At 43.8% G+C, this 15,345-nt stretch overlaps 2 protein-coding genes across 2 annotated transcripts in view; one reads left to right on the top strand and one right to left on the bottom strand.

The window, feature by feature from the left end:
* LOC126281955 (nonsense-mediated mRNA decay factor SMG5) overlaps nucleotides 1-13,382 on the bottom strand; it is a 318,742-nt gene extending 305,360 nt beyond the window's left edge. The window contains exon 1 of the mRNA XM_049981327.1: nucleotides 13,190-13,382. Within this exon, the coding sequence (XP_049837284.1) occupies nucleotides 13,190-13,260 (71 nt within the window). The 5' untranslated portion in view covers nucleotides 13,261-13,382. The remainder of the gene's footprint in view (nucleotides 1-13,189) is intronic.
* Nucleotides 13,383-13,494: 112 nt separating this feature from the next.
* LOC126281956 (nuclear cap-binding protein subunit 1) overlaps nucleotides 13,495-15,345 on the top strand; it is a 186,743-nt gene continuing 184,892 nt past the window's right edge. The window contains exon 1 of the mRNA XM_049981328.1: nucleotides 13,495-13,664. Coding sequence (XP_049837285.1) covers nucleotides 13,625-13,664 — 40 coding nt within the window. The 5' untranslated portion in view covers nucleotides 13,495-13,624. The remainder of the gene's footprint in view (nucleotides 13,665-15,345) is intronic.

Here is a 15,345-nt window from a genome sequence, read left to right as displayed (position 1 = left end):
GTTGACATTAGACAGTTATTGAAATAACTGTCTGTATCAGAGGAACGGTTATCGCAGTAACCGTTACTTCTCAGTAACCGGTTATTTCTATCAGTTACATTATTTTTTGGCACCTCTACTACAAAGGAAAGTCTGGTAATTGGTGAATGGTGACACTGTAAGAAACCAGGAATTGGACCCATCACATTTGTAGAGAAAGAATCCCAACTTATGCGAGGAGACTGTAAACAGGACTAGCGCGAAAGGCACAAATAGCCAGATGTACCTCACAATGGAGAACAGGGTCAAATATTGTCAGAGTGGAAGGAGCCGCTGAGCCATAAACCTGACAACCATAATCTAGTCTGGGCAAGACAAGAGCACAGTAAAGATGGAAACAAGTGGCAAAATGTGTGGGCCAGGATGTGGACAGCATTAAGCTTCAGTACGCATGTAGTCTTTAGGTAGCGAATATGGGACAGCCACATAAGCGTTTTATCAAAAATAAGGCTCAAGAAACTGAACTGTGTTACAACATTGAGGGGCTGGTAGCCTAAATAAGGGTCTGGATTGAGGTGTAGTGTGTGTGCCGACGACAAAAATGCATGACCTGCATTTTGGAGGGAAAAAACTGGAAGCCACGGGAGATAGCCCATGCAGAGGCCTGTCAGATGGCACCTTGGCTCTGGTGCTCAGCAGATACTACCGAGTGGCAGCTGCACCAGATGCCAAAATCACTGACGTACAACGTCGGGGTAATCGCAAGCCCAACGGAGGTTACTAGCCCATTGATGGCTATGAGGAAGAGTGTGACACTTAACACAGAACCCTGTTGGATACCATTCTCCTGAATCCGAGGAGTGCTGAGTGGAGTGCCAACTCAAACCCAGAAGAGCCAGTGAGATAAAAACATGCGAACAAAAAATCAGAAGGGGGCCACGGTAGCCCCAATCATGGAGGGTAAAAAAAAATGTGATAGCACAAAGCCGTGTCATACGCCCTATGAAGCCGTGTCACATGCCCTACGTAGGTCAAAGAAGACCACAACAAGATGCCGGTAGTTAATAAAAGCCTGTTGGATTGCTGTTTCGAATTTCAGTAAAGGTTCAGTTGGAGATTGTCCTCCAAGGAAGCCACAATAATACAGGAATAAACGGCCCCGAGATTCGAGTACCCAACATAATCTAAAGCTAACCATCCTCAAGCAGTTTACAAAGTATGCTCATCAGGCTAAATGGGCAGCAGCTGTCAAGAGACTTTGGGTTCTTCTCAGCCTTAAGAACAGGGATAACTATACAGTCTTGCCACTGTGATGGGAAAGCACCTGTCAGCCAAATGCGGTTGAAGACACTGAGGAGATGTTGTCTCTTGGTAATGTCCAAGCCTTGGATCACCTGGTGCAGAGGTAAGAGCCTGCAAGAATTCCCATTCAAGGAAGGCTTCATTACAGGGTTCAGCACGGTGTGGGTTGAAACAGATGGGGAGAGATGGGTCTATTCAACTCGGCATTTCTGCTAGAGAAACATAGTGGGATAGGAAGAGGACGTCAACGCTATTGCAAAGTGTGTCACGAGGTGTTTTGGAATGACCGACGGATCAGTGCACAGAGCATCTTGGAGTTTAACACCCTCAACAGTTGACTGCTGATGGCAGTCCAGAAGGCTACAGAGCTTGGACCAACACTGTGATGAAGAGGCATACGTTGTCACAGATGAAACATAGCAGTCCCAGCATTCCTTTTCACTCTGCTTAATAAGGTAATGAGCCTTAACATGGAGACACTTAAAAGCAAAGAGGTTGGTCTGCGAAGGGTGTCATTTAAATCACTGCAGTACCCGTCAGCGGTCCTGGACAGAAACTGCTACCTCCTTGGTCCACCACGGTACCAATCGATGATGAGTGGGTCCGGTGGATAGGGAGACACCAGTGCCAACAGCATGAAGAATGGGGGCAGAGATGCCTTGCACAACCTCATCAATGTAATTCCAGAAAGAACTGTCAAAGTACACAGCAGACATACATAAACAGTGATTGCATTTCTTGAAGAGCAAGGCAGAAAGCGCAATAGGAAGAAACAAGACACTGTATTACTGGTAGGTGACAAAAGTACCCACAGCAATTCCACAGGATGATTGTCAAGGTTATATATAAAGAAGCCGAGAGGAGGTCAAGTCACTCAGTCAGTGGTCATAAGCAACAAGGATGGGGTAATATAATAAATGTCAGACTCAGGTTGCAAGGGGAGGAGATGGCACCTCTGGGGGCACTGGAGGGGCCTTGTTTTGTGGCGTAAGTTTCCTCTTCTTTCGTGAAGGAGGAGTATGTCAGGGCACGGCACAGAGGGAGTACAGGCATCTGAAGATCTGGAACCAAAAAAGAGTGGGTGACTTTTGGGCGCACAGATGATGCGTCTCGTGGCTGATTTGTGGTATTAGGCTTCCGGCCTGACACACATCAGGGAGAGGGGGCCTGGGGGTAAACCCCACCACTTGCAGGTGGTGAAGAAGGGGGGGGGGGGGGGGCACTTCTTTGGCCAGGGAGGGGGAGCAGCTCCTGGAGGGGAGGCTGTGGGAACTGCAGGGGAGGGGGAGGGGGATGGGGTTGGAGTAAGGAAGTGGTAGGAGGGTGAAAGATGTAACAGAAGGAAAAGTGGAAGAAAGTAACACTGGATGGAGCCTCTCATAGTTTTGGCGAAGACAGGCAATCCAGGGCCTTATACTCTTGGATCCTCTTTTCTCTCTAGTAAGTTGGACAATCTGGCGAGCGAGGGGAGTGGCGGTCATGACAATTGACACACACAGGTGGCAGAACAGAGGGGCTTCCCACATGGAGTCGTCGTCCACAGTCACCACACAGTGGGTCCACTGTGCAGCAGGAAGACATATGCAACAAAACACAAGCACCAAAAGCACCTCATGGGTGGTGGGACGTATAGCTTCATGTCACATCTGCAGCACATAACCTTGACTTTCTCTGGGAGGGTATCCCCCTCAAAAGCCAGAATGAAGGTGCTAGTATCGGTGCAGTTGTCTTTGCAAACCTTGTGCACATGTTGAACAAAATGAACACTGCATTGCTCCGGATTAGCCAAGAGTTCCTCATCAGGGATGATGTCCCTATGAAAAATCACTCCCTGGACCATATTCAGAGATCGGTGAGGTGTAACAGACACTGCGACATTGCTAAGATGATCACAAGCATGAAGAGCTGCAGACTGGGCAGCAGAAGCAGCTTTGATCAACAGGGAGCCCGACCGCATCTTACTGAGAGACTTCGCTTCGCCAAACTTGTCCTTGATATTCTTCACAAAAATGTGAATGTGTCCCTGTCTGCCATAGTACAGATGAGGTAGTGGGGAAAGTGTTTCGTGCAGCATTCGGTGATCCTTCACCATTCGAAGAGACAGTCATTGGAGAATGACCAGATTTTTGCAGCTTGATATGCTTCATGCACCAAGCATCCGGCCTGATACCAACTACTTCGATCAGGGGCTCTCCCCGTAAGAGTCACGCAGCCACAACAAGGGCTTCCTAGGCTCCAGGAAGACCAGAAACTACTCCCTAGCCTACATTGGGGGGGGGGGGGGGGGAGACACGACATCTCAGGTATTAGTAGTGTGATTCCTGAGTCGTCACAGGGCTTAGGCAAATGGGTAGATAACAGCCCCACCACACAGACTGGCTACACATGCTGGTGACTCACCAGGTTGGAGGGGGGCTACAGAGGGGAGAGTGATCCACGCCATAGATGCTGGGGAGGGAGGTCTTCCCCAAACAGCTGACACTAAAAATGGAAAATTTAGACGTGGAGGTTAAACCTCAAGCCAAAAAGGATGGAAGAGAACAGACAGAAGGAATAAAATTGCAAGCAATATGGGAACCAGATGGATAACCAGATCGATATAAATCAGCACACTGAGAGAGGGGAAAGAAGGGGGCAGCAGGGAAGGAACAAGTATAGGGAGGTAGGAGCAGGGTGAAGGAAAAGCAGCCAGGGAAGGAAGAATGGACTGCAATAGCTCGGGTCCTGTGTGCACCACATACGGACTCACAAAAGAACCGTGAGCCCACTGGCGGTTATGACAATTATAAATCATTTCTCATAATATGTTGCAACAATTAGTATTCCAACAAATGAGCAAACACAGTAGTGAATGACATGGTAAATAACTGGCTGTAGTTTGGTGTCCCTGAGACAGTGATCTCAGACCAAGGCACCAATTTCATGTCAGAGCTGATGAAGCAACCATATCACTCGTTATACATTCATAAACTAAGAACTAGACCATAACACCCCCAAGCTGACAGAAGGTGGTCATTGAATGACCAGTAAGATGCTGAGCTATTATGTCAATAGCCACCACAATAACTTGGACGTTTACTCACAATATGTGGCAGCAGCATAAAATTCCAAAATTACGATAACACTGGACTTTCACCATAGAAGGTGGTGTGTATGGTAGGATGTAGTAAAACCACAAATTTAATGGGACAAGGAATCGGCAGAGAACTTTACTATAACATTGAACAGGATTGCCGCAAGTTTCCCTAAGTGAAATTCCCTGAGTTCCAGACAAGTTTTACCATTTTTCCCTGACCAATTTTGAGATCTCAAGGACAACTTAAGACGTAAGTTGACAATCTGTCTTTGCAACTACAGCACAAGAAACAATAGTACAAATGAGGAAATATATAAAAAAAGATCTTGCACGCAGATGGCATTTCCTAATGTGACCAAAACTCTTAAGTACTAACATCAACATCTTTTGTCATGAACTATTTTAAGATGAAGAAAGAAAGCCAAATGATACGTGTGTTTCATCAAGACCACTGACGTCCCATAAGGACTACATTGAGAAGATGCAGCGCCTGCTAGATGATGACTTCTATAGGATGATCAACACTGACCCCACGTTGAAGGTGGAGAACAAGATCAGGGCTCTACTCAAGGACGCGCATCTACCAGATGGGGACGCCAAGAAATTGTCACCCCAAGGACCTGTACCTCCAAGACTTTATGGACTCCCTAAGGTCCACAAAGAGGGGGTACCTATGTGCTCGATTGTCACCAACATTAGGACACCTAATTAATTGCTGGCAAAACATCTGGCTGAATTACTTAGCTCCTATGTAGGTAAATGCCCTCACCATATTCGTAATTCTGCCCCAGAAATTGAAACACCTCAAAACCGTGTTCCGAAAAAATGAGTACTTGGAATGGTAGATTAGACTCACTCTTCGTCCCACCACCACAGCACAAACTGTGGAAACGGATGAAGTCACGGAAGAAGAAGTAGCCACTGCCTTTATTCCATACAATGGTGCACTATCGGGGAAAATCGGCCGTATATTAAAGAAACACTGAGTTAAATCCGTCTTTTGCCTGCCAAATAAAACATTGGCATTACTGGGAAGTGTGAAAGATGACCTCGGTTTGAGGAGGGCCGACATATACCAAATTCCCTGTGAGTGCTGTGAGTGTGGGAAGACTTATATCGGACGGACAGTACGCACCATCGAAGATCGTTGCCAAGGACATCAAAGGCACACTTGACTGAAATATCCAAATAAGTCGGTGGTAGCAGAGCACTGTTTATCCGAGAAACACGAGATGGATTATGAGCGTACCAAGATTCTGGCTCAGACCTCTAAATATTGGGACAGCTTATAAGGGAGGCTATCGAAATTCACACCAGGGAAGGTGGACTGTTCGAGCAACAAATATGCCGGGAAAAACTGAAGAATCACAATAATAATGAGGATAGGGTAGCGTAGCAATTCACTGTAAAGATGATTGCTTACCCGCAGACAGGCAAGTAGAGAAGACAATCACACTCTTGCAGCTTAATTTTGAGACATTACTTCTTTCCGAAAACCAGTGCACACACACATTTACACAATCACTCTGACACAACTCGTGCACATACGACCGCCGTCTCTGGCCACTGCGTCTACAGTCTCCAACAATCAGATGCAAACAAACCAGTCCTCACACCTCCAATGTTGGTGTTGACGGGCCCGGGCGAGGCTTTGTGTTATGCAGTCGTCAAGGGTATACAAGTTGGCCTTCAGCTACAAAAGCCATATTGATTATGTTTCGTTGAGCGGTTCGCATGCTGCACTTGTTGATGGCCCAGCACTGAAATCTGCAGCAATTTGTGGAAGGATTGCACTTCTGTCAGCAACAGTTAGGCTAGTGGCAAGCAGTGATGGCAGCACTGACTGCAAGCTGAGGGGAGTGGTAGGAAAGAGAGAAGCAGTAGTAATGAGGGAGTACAAAAGTTGCACACGTACTCAGCTGCATCTAGCCAGTGATGATGTATGACACCTCAATAAACAAACTATTTTATCTACTGAGACAAAAAAAAATATTTTTTCCAGCACTTTTTCAAATTTCCCCGGCTTGTTTGAAATTCCCCGATTTCCAGAACCTGTCACAACCCTGCTGAAGGACATGTGGAACTGGATGCAAAAGGCGAGCACCAAGGCCCTTGAACATTATGAGAGAATGTGATAGTGTAATGGTAAATTACTGGAATACTGAGTAAGTCAATGGGCGATGTTAACAAGCCTGTATACCCTGAAGTGTAAGATAAAGAAGTTCATGATGCAGTACAATGGGCCGCACAAAGCAACTGAAATAACACCACCAGTCGATGTCAAATTGAAATTGCCAAGACAGACAACTATTGCCCATGTTGAGTACCTTCGTATTTTTAAAGGCACTCTGGAATCACTACTGTAAGAAGTAAGAAGCAGCACCTTTCCATTAGAAGAAAGAGAAGACGATCACAATTTTGGACGTGACGTGCTCAACAGCAGGGTCATCAGCATGCTTACAAAGAATCAGCAAGCCATTCTCCAGGGGGACACAAACGGAATTGTTTATAGCGCATTTAAGTCTGTATTCTCTCCCCAGAACTTTCAGAATGAAGCCTGACAGTTCACAAAGTCTGGTGCGTTGGCATGGGCAGATCTCCACCAAACCAAGGACTGCCCTGATGTCTCCTTATATAAAGCGCATGTTGCCAAAATATGCTGAACCTGGCCACAGATTTCACAGAATGGCTGATCCTCCTGCCAGAAGAGGAAACTGTGTGTTAAAGGTCTCCATCCTCAGTACGGCCTGGTAAGCAGCACCATCTTAAATCAATGTGTCTGACATAAGTCCGCCATACCGGTGAGGTCAATCTGAGTGACTATAGTTTGTTGTTCGCCACTTCCGACCATTCAGTCTCACAGAGATGCATGATTATTTTGTTAGGTAATGAATGGCAGTGGGCACGGTGACAGCACATCAATACAGGCCACCATTGCAACATCCTTCTATGCTTCTTAGGCTGCTTTGTCGGCTATGTCGTTTCCCTATATATACTGATGCTTTCAGGTATTCAGTTAAAGACCCATCCTTACCTTGGTGTTTGAGATGCTGCAAGGTATCATGGATGAGCAATATCAACTAGTTACTGAGTATATATGGTGGGCCACTTGTGATACACTGAGCAGGTCAGAACAGACAAGAAACCTTATACTTTGATGGCTCTGAATCAATTCTAGGTCTGACGTAATGCCATATACACTGGAGAGCCAAAGGAACTGGTATATCTGCCTAATATCGTGAATGGCCCCCGTGAGCACACAGAGGTGCTGCTACACGACGTGGCATGGACTCAACTGATGTCTGAAGTAGTGTTGGAGGGAACTGACACCATGAATCCTGCAGGACTGTTCATAAATCTGTAAGAGTACAAGGGGGGGGGGGGGGGGGGATACCTCTTCTGAGCAGCACGTCACAAGGCATCCTAGATATGCTCAATAATGTTCATGTCTGGGGAGTTTGGTGGCTAGCAGAAGTGTTTAAACTCAGAAGAATGTTCCTGAAGCCACTCTGTAGCAATTCTGGACTTGTGGGGTGTCGCATTGCCCTGCTGGAATTGCCTGTCAGAATGCACTATGGGCATGAATGGATGCAGGTGATCAGACAGGATGTGTACATATGTGTCACCTGTTAAGAGTCATATCTAGACATATCAGGGGTCCCACATCACTCCAACTGCACACGCCCCACACCATTACAGAGCCTCCACCAGCTTGAACAGTACACTGCTGACAAGCAGGATCCAGGGATTCATGAGGTAGTTTCCCATGAGGTTGTCTCCCATCTGCTTGATGCAATTTGGAACGAGGCTCGTCCAACCAGGCAACAAGTTTCCAGTCATCAAGAGTCCAATGTCAGTGGTAACAGGTCCAGGCGAGGCGTAAAGCTTTGCATTGTGTAGTTGTCAACGGTACATGAGTGGGCCTTCAGCTCCAGAAGCCCATATCAATGATGTTTCGTTGAATGGTTCGCACGCTGACACTTGCTGATGGCCCAGCAATGAAATCTGCAGCAATCTGTAGAAGAGTTGCACATCTGTCATGTTGAACGATTCTCTTCAGTCGTTGTTGGTCCCATTCTTGCAGGACCTTTTTCCAGCTGCAGCGATGCCAGAAATCTCATGTTTTACCGGATTACTGGTATTCACGATACACTTGTGAAATGGTTGTACAGGAAAATCCCCACTTCATCCCTACCTCAGAGATGCTGTGTCCCATCACTTGTGCACCGACTATAACACCATGTTCAAACTCACTTAAATCTTGATAACCTGCCGCTGTAACAGTAGTGATCATTACAACAACTGTGCCAGACACTTGTTGTCTTATACAGGCATTGCCGACCACAGCACCGTATTCTGCCTGTTTACATATCTCTGTATTTGAATACACATGCCTATACCAGTTTCTTTGGTGCTTCAGTGTAACTCCACATTGTAATTTGTAAATTGTTCTGAAAGACACACTTGGAAAACCCAATCAATAAAAACAGTTGAACAGAGAGGTTATTCCCTTCATGGAATCCATACGTATAAACAAAGATAAAGCTGTTGTATGTACCTAAAACTCGTGAAAACATAATTGTAAAAACTTAATCTGGAATACAAGTTTTCTTGAACAGAGTCAAGCTTTAAATCACTTTGTACCTATGAAGACACCAAGGCAGCAATTTGTGCCATCCCTGGCTGTGTATTCAAAGGTCCTGTACAATCAGATCCCTGAAGCAGTCATCTTGAGTGGCTTGGTTGCATGGAGTCAATCCCTGAACAGCCGCAAAAAGTTGGGCTGAACCAACACACTAAATGCTAATGACTGAGGCAATGCTGTTATTTGGGCTGATCCAAAACCCTCCAGTCAATATCTGAATCACTGCATGGCATCTAATGTCTTGAGATAGGAAACACAGGTCAATCCATAAACCATGCTGCCATCATCTAACCATGATTTGACAAATACCATATAAAATTGCAGGAATTGGGACTCAGCACTCCCCATGTCTTTCTGCTGAAGCATTTCAAAATATTCAATGACTTGAAGTCATTTGTTCATAGCTCTCTCAACTGCAGGTGGCAGAATAATTTCAGGTCAAATAGTAGTCCTGATATATGGACATTGCCCTTAAAATTTAAAATAGTGACCCCCACATTAGCTCCAGAGGGTGAAAACTGAGATAAGCATGGTTTATGTTGACAGAAGCAGTCTTGTCATGTCAGAACATAAAATCAGATTTATTGGCCCAAGTTTCCAGCCTGAAGCTGTCTCATCATCACTGTTGGATCGGAAAAGAATAGAAAATTACGAAGTCATCCACAAACAGACAACTTTAAAATGGGCCCCTGACTGCAGAGGATATGGCATTGATAGTGAGCACAAACAGTATGACAATGAGTACACTGTCTTGAGGGACCCCATTCTCGTGAACTAAGTGGTCACACACAAAATCACCAATAGGGCAATGAACCCGCATATTCTCGAGGAAGAATTGAGTGCGAAACAGCAGACACCCACAGTCTCCCTCATTAATTTGTGAAGGATGTTGTATCTTCAAGTGAAGATTTTGTATCCCGAAGTGGGGTATGCTTTTTCAAGGTCTAAAACGACACTGACTAAATGGTTGCAGCATAATGACACCAGTATCACCATCTCCAGCAAAAGTGAGTTGCCAAGGGTGGAACAGTAGCAACTAAAGCAATATTGGGAACCCCACAGGTGACACCAAGATATGAGGAGCCAGGCGAGGTAGTGGCAGACCATGTTGTCTTAAGTCTTATCCACACAGTTGGTACAGACTGCACAGGGCTGGCATGATCCCTGCTTGGTTTCTGTAAGGAAATTAACATTGCTTTCTTCCAGGTAATGGGGTAATGTTCACCAAACCAGATAGGATTTAAACAAGATAGGAGCTTATCTTTGGCTCCAGGGCACAGATGACGGAGCATAAAGAATCTGATCCAGTTCTGGAGCAGTGTCTATGCAGACAGAACTGATTCCAACTCGCACATGGGCAATGGAAGAGTGCAGACCTCATTACACAAGAAGAAGCAGAGCCACTTCATCTCCATAGTCCTATGGAACATTTTAAACTCAGGGGTTTGTCCAGATGACCCAGCAAGGGTAAAAAAAAGTGTTCAACAAAAACCTGAGCTATGTCTTTAGGCACTTTCAGCAAGACTCCATTTCTCAACAAGGCCTGAAATACCCCTTACTGGGGCCAAAACTATGCAGTTGAAGTGGACCGATTTCAGTAATGGACATCATGAAATCTTTCCAAGCATTGCTCTTCTATTCATTTACCACTTGCCTCGTTTGTGTTTTCACAGAGCTGAAGGCACAAAGATTTTCTGTAGTTGGATGGTGTTTGAATTTCTGCAAATCTGCACACACAGTTCTGGCTGCCGAGCAATGTTCTTCACTCCACCAAGGGACAGGTCTTCACCTGTAGTGGTTGTCAGACTGTGGAATGGATCAGCAGCACCTTGCTGCATTACAGTGAGGTGATATGGTCCACCATCTCCTGGGTACACTCCTGTTGTTCAAAGACAACAACCAATTTGTCCTTTGAAGTATCCATCTTTTTGGTCTCCTGTTGACCAACGTCCTAGTCAGAAGGTGGATCCACACCAGACAGTGGTCACTGGAATGCAAATCTGTGGCCACTTTGCACTGAACTAACTCTGCAATAGTTGAGGAGCAAAAACAAATATCAATGGCTGAAGATGTCTCAGTAGCTGTAGGAAAGTGTGTCATCTGATCAGAGTTCAAACGGCATATAATGAATGAGGTACTCAACAATTCGATGTCTGAAGCAAGTGGGAGCCGAGCCCTACAGCTCATTGTGTGCATTAGGACATCCATGAGGAGGAATGACCATGGGAATGTCCAGAAAAGTTCTGTCAGTTCATCCGCACACAACTGATCAGGAAATGGAAGATATAAAGAACATACTATGATCTTAAATGGTTTAAGAACTTCCATTTCAACATCATCAGTGTAAGAGTGACAGAAGAATGCCATCTGCCATCAACAAAAACAGCCACCCCACCACTAGCCCCGTCTTCAGTAATATCGTCCTTCCTGTAGCAATGAAAGACACATAACTCAGGTGTGTCAGTAACTTTAAAAAGAGTTTCTTGTAAGCAGATGCAGAATGGTCTCTCCTCAGCCAGGAGCTGCAATTCTTTCAAATACGACTGGTATACATGTAAGTTCTGCTACAATACAGAAGTCCCTATAGGAGAGGTATGTCCTTGTCCTCCTCCCTCAGGGTGGTGATTTACCCAACATGTCAGAGAGAACATTTTGCATCATAGAAGCTTAGATACTTTGTGTGGTGTGCCAGATTCAACAATAAGTGTTGCATTACAGTCATTCAAAACCTTTTGAAGGGGTTCGAACTAGATACACCCAAAGTTGCAAGACTTGCTTTTTATTTAATTGAAGTCATCCAGACAGACAAAGTAGTATTTACAAAATAGCATATAAACCATGTCAAGAGCATACATATACATATAATAAACTCAAATTTAACCACAAATAGCGACAGAACAATCACAGTGTTCTGTGACTGTTCATGATTAAACTTGGTCCATGGCTTGATGTTGAATTCCGCGGGAAACAATGTGGGGGAAGGAAGCTCATGCCAGATATGAGGTGAGGAATTATGGAAAGTTATCACAACAACCTGAGTGGAGGGGAAAGAGCACAAGTGGAGTGACCTCCTTGAATTGGAGGGATGCAGAAAGAGTTAAATAAAGGTGTTAGTGCTTTAAGCTGGTTGTGGTCAGTTGGGTGGGCTGTGATAAAATACTCCCACTGCAATGAAGAAGTAAAGGAAAACAGACTTCTCTGTACCTCCACCCGAAGACTACTAGCGTTGTTATCACCCTATCTTCGAAACGTTTGACCCTGCATAAGGATCAAACCTCTCAAAAGGGTACACTTGCACTCCCAATTTAATGCTGGTGAACTTGTGAATGGCCAGAATTTATTTAACTACTACCTGCAGCAAAAACATTTCTCCACAATAGCAGCACAAAATATTTCCCACATTTACTTGATAAATGTTGAAATATTGGCCATAAAACTACTATAGCCCTATATAAGTTGCTTTCGCATCAGGGTGTAGCTGTCAAGAATACAGACTCGCCATGAGATCCACAGTCAGTGTGTCCAGCCTCAGTAGGCCTATTCCGAAGGAAATACTGCGGCTGTTGAGAAATTCCCAAGATTATTCAATGTATCATGTGTTAATCTTACTATGACAATTGAGAAGTCTGAAAACTGAAGACTCTGCTACCAAAGCACTCATACTTTCGAATGGATGTGTGTAAAGTATTATCTTGATGCTCACAATTCAGGTTAAAAAAAATCTCCTACGTTTTTCGCAGTCAAACAGCAACTATCCGCAGAGAGAGTATAAAACAGGCAATCACAGGTGCTGTGCAGGAAACAGACTAACACATGACTGAAAAGTCTAGCGTCTGACCACTGAGCAACAGTCGTGTCAGAATTCTTCCAAACTTTGCCGCTTGAAAAATCTATCGTACACATTTTTTCCATGAAACAGAATAACTACAGCTTAACACTGATTTGTGTTACTGATATTTACAAACATGTGATGTCACTAGTGTAAACATTCAGTCGACAACAGTACAACACTGTATAGACAAACGTTTATTCCAAGGTCACAAGTATCTTCAATAATCAATATTGTGCGTAGCCCTCATAGCAGTCGTCACTCAAATATGGGCAAATTGTATCCCAGGGAATCACAAAATGACACTGTCAAATAATTGTATTAGTTTATGACTACTTACAACAATATAACATCTTACCTGTAAAGACGTTTTATAACATCAGCGCTTTCGTTCTTCACATCCGAACCAGCGTTGTAAGACTTCTTCATAGTGTCAACTCATTTTTACTCTCAGGAGTTTCGACGAATTTCTCTCATTTCCCACAGTAAATGGGGTACAAATTATCTGTTTCATGATCCCATTTTCTAAGTGCCTCCACACACCACAACATGCTTACAGAAGCTGTTGCGTCAGAGATAACGAAAGATCCCCATCTTCTGTTTTCAAAGATATTAATGGTCATGTGTGTGGCTGAGTTTGTAGAACTCTGTGAAGTTGTGTACACGCGGTAGTTCCTTCATCTATGAATTCGTCGTGTTGTGCTGACAATCATGGGAAGTGTTTATGTTTAATAGTCACTAGTAATATAGTTTAATTACTGGATCTAGCAGCACCCTGATTTATTGAAGCAAGATGAGCAGAAGAAGGGTTCATGATGATGACGATGGATATGGTGAGTTTTACAGTAACGATTAGGGAAACCTTTTCGGTTCCAGTGTAGAATGTAGCACGCAATGATCACTGAAGTGGTTATAGCGTCAGAAGAACCAATTTGTTGGTTTCCGTGGCATGATACCAAGCCTTCATTGTTTTAGATGGATAAGATTTAAAAACTTACTAGAGTTTAAGTTTATGTGACCGTGTATCGGTAGTTGTATTTTCGGGAATTAATTTTAAATCTGCGTACTGAGAAACTAGTCACGCAACTTTACAGCAAATGATTTTCAGGAATATATTTGCATTTTTACAGCAAACGATTCTCAGGAATATACTTGCACTGTCGAAATTGCCCAATATCTGTGGACGCGTGTGTTTTAGACAAGTAATTGCCCGGTGAAAACTGATTTTTTACTTGGAACTTCCTTTTCAAGAAAGAGTTGCTTTGTTTGAAGAGTAGAATAATTTACATACTGAATGTTTTGAGAAGTATTCCCTGAAAACACATCACCGTTATATTTCAGAAAGGAACCAAGATACATGGCTTCATATGTGCTCAAAATTTACTAGAGCATATTAAAAATGATGTAGATAATTTGGTTGATGTTAAGACTGCATCAGAGAATTTTACATTGGACAACTCTCCCTATTCCATTGAAGAAAATATTTACAGAGACCCTAAAATTTCATGTTTTAGTTTATATTGCAACTAGAATTAGCAGTGGTGTGACAATGTAGCCAGTTCACTGTGCTGCACTTTTTCCCCCCATCCGAGACATCACTCTCCATGGGATCCTTGGAATACAGCTAATGTAATGACAATGTATCAGTCACTTTGAAACATTTAGAAGAAAATTATTGATGAGTGAGTCGGCTATAGCAAAATGTCGTTTCAAATAACATAGACGTATCTTGTTATCAGCTTTCAACAGCCAACCTCTGTCTCAAATTGTACTGAGCAACTTGCATTTGGAAGGATGATGGTTCAAATCCACTTCTGGCTATCCAGATTTAGGTTTTCAGTCATTTCCCTAAATTTCTCCAGGCAAATGCTTTGATGTATTTTTCAATATGGGACAGATTTTTAAATTCAGTGGAATCAGCATTAAACCTGACAAATTAACAGTATATTTGACTTTACATTCGCTGACATTACTATAATGCACATGCATGATACATTGAAGTCATTGAGAACATACAGTTCAGTATCGCGAAGTTGAATGTGGCAGTTCTACTTTTTATATGACAAATGTTATGTGGATGCATGTGTGACACCTGTTATTGGGTTGTGAAATGCAACTCCCCAAATGTTCAAAGGGGTGTGAAATTTTATGGGACTTAACTGCTAAGGTCATCAGTCCCTAAGCTTACACACCACTTAACCTAAATTATCCTAAGGACAAACATACACACCCATGCCTGAGGGAGGGCTCGAACCTCCGCCGGGACCAGCCGCACAGACATTGACTGCTGTGCCTTAGACAACTAGGCTAAACCCGCGCGGCAACTCCCCAAATCTGTTTATAGATTTTTCTTCACAGCACACAGAATTAGAAAATCAACCATCTTGTCCAGTGTTCTTGTATGTTTATCAATCCTTGGATGTATTAACATCTTGGTACCATGACATACATGAAAGTGCACTAAAATATTTGGTTCCACTTTAGGATCAGTGGTGATTCTCCTCATCCTATAAA

Source organism: Schistocerca gregaria, chromosome 7 (assembly GCF_023897955.1).
Source record: "Schistocerca gregaria isolate iqSchGreg1 chromosome 7, iqSchGreg1.2, whole genome shotgun sequence".
Lineage (NCBI taxonomy): Eukaryota > Metazoa > Arthropoda > Insecta > Orthoptera > Acrididae > Schistocerca > Schistocerca gregaria.
The sequence above is the reverse complement of the archived record's forward strand: the minus strand, read 5'-3'. Positions and strand labels throughout refer to the sequence as shown.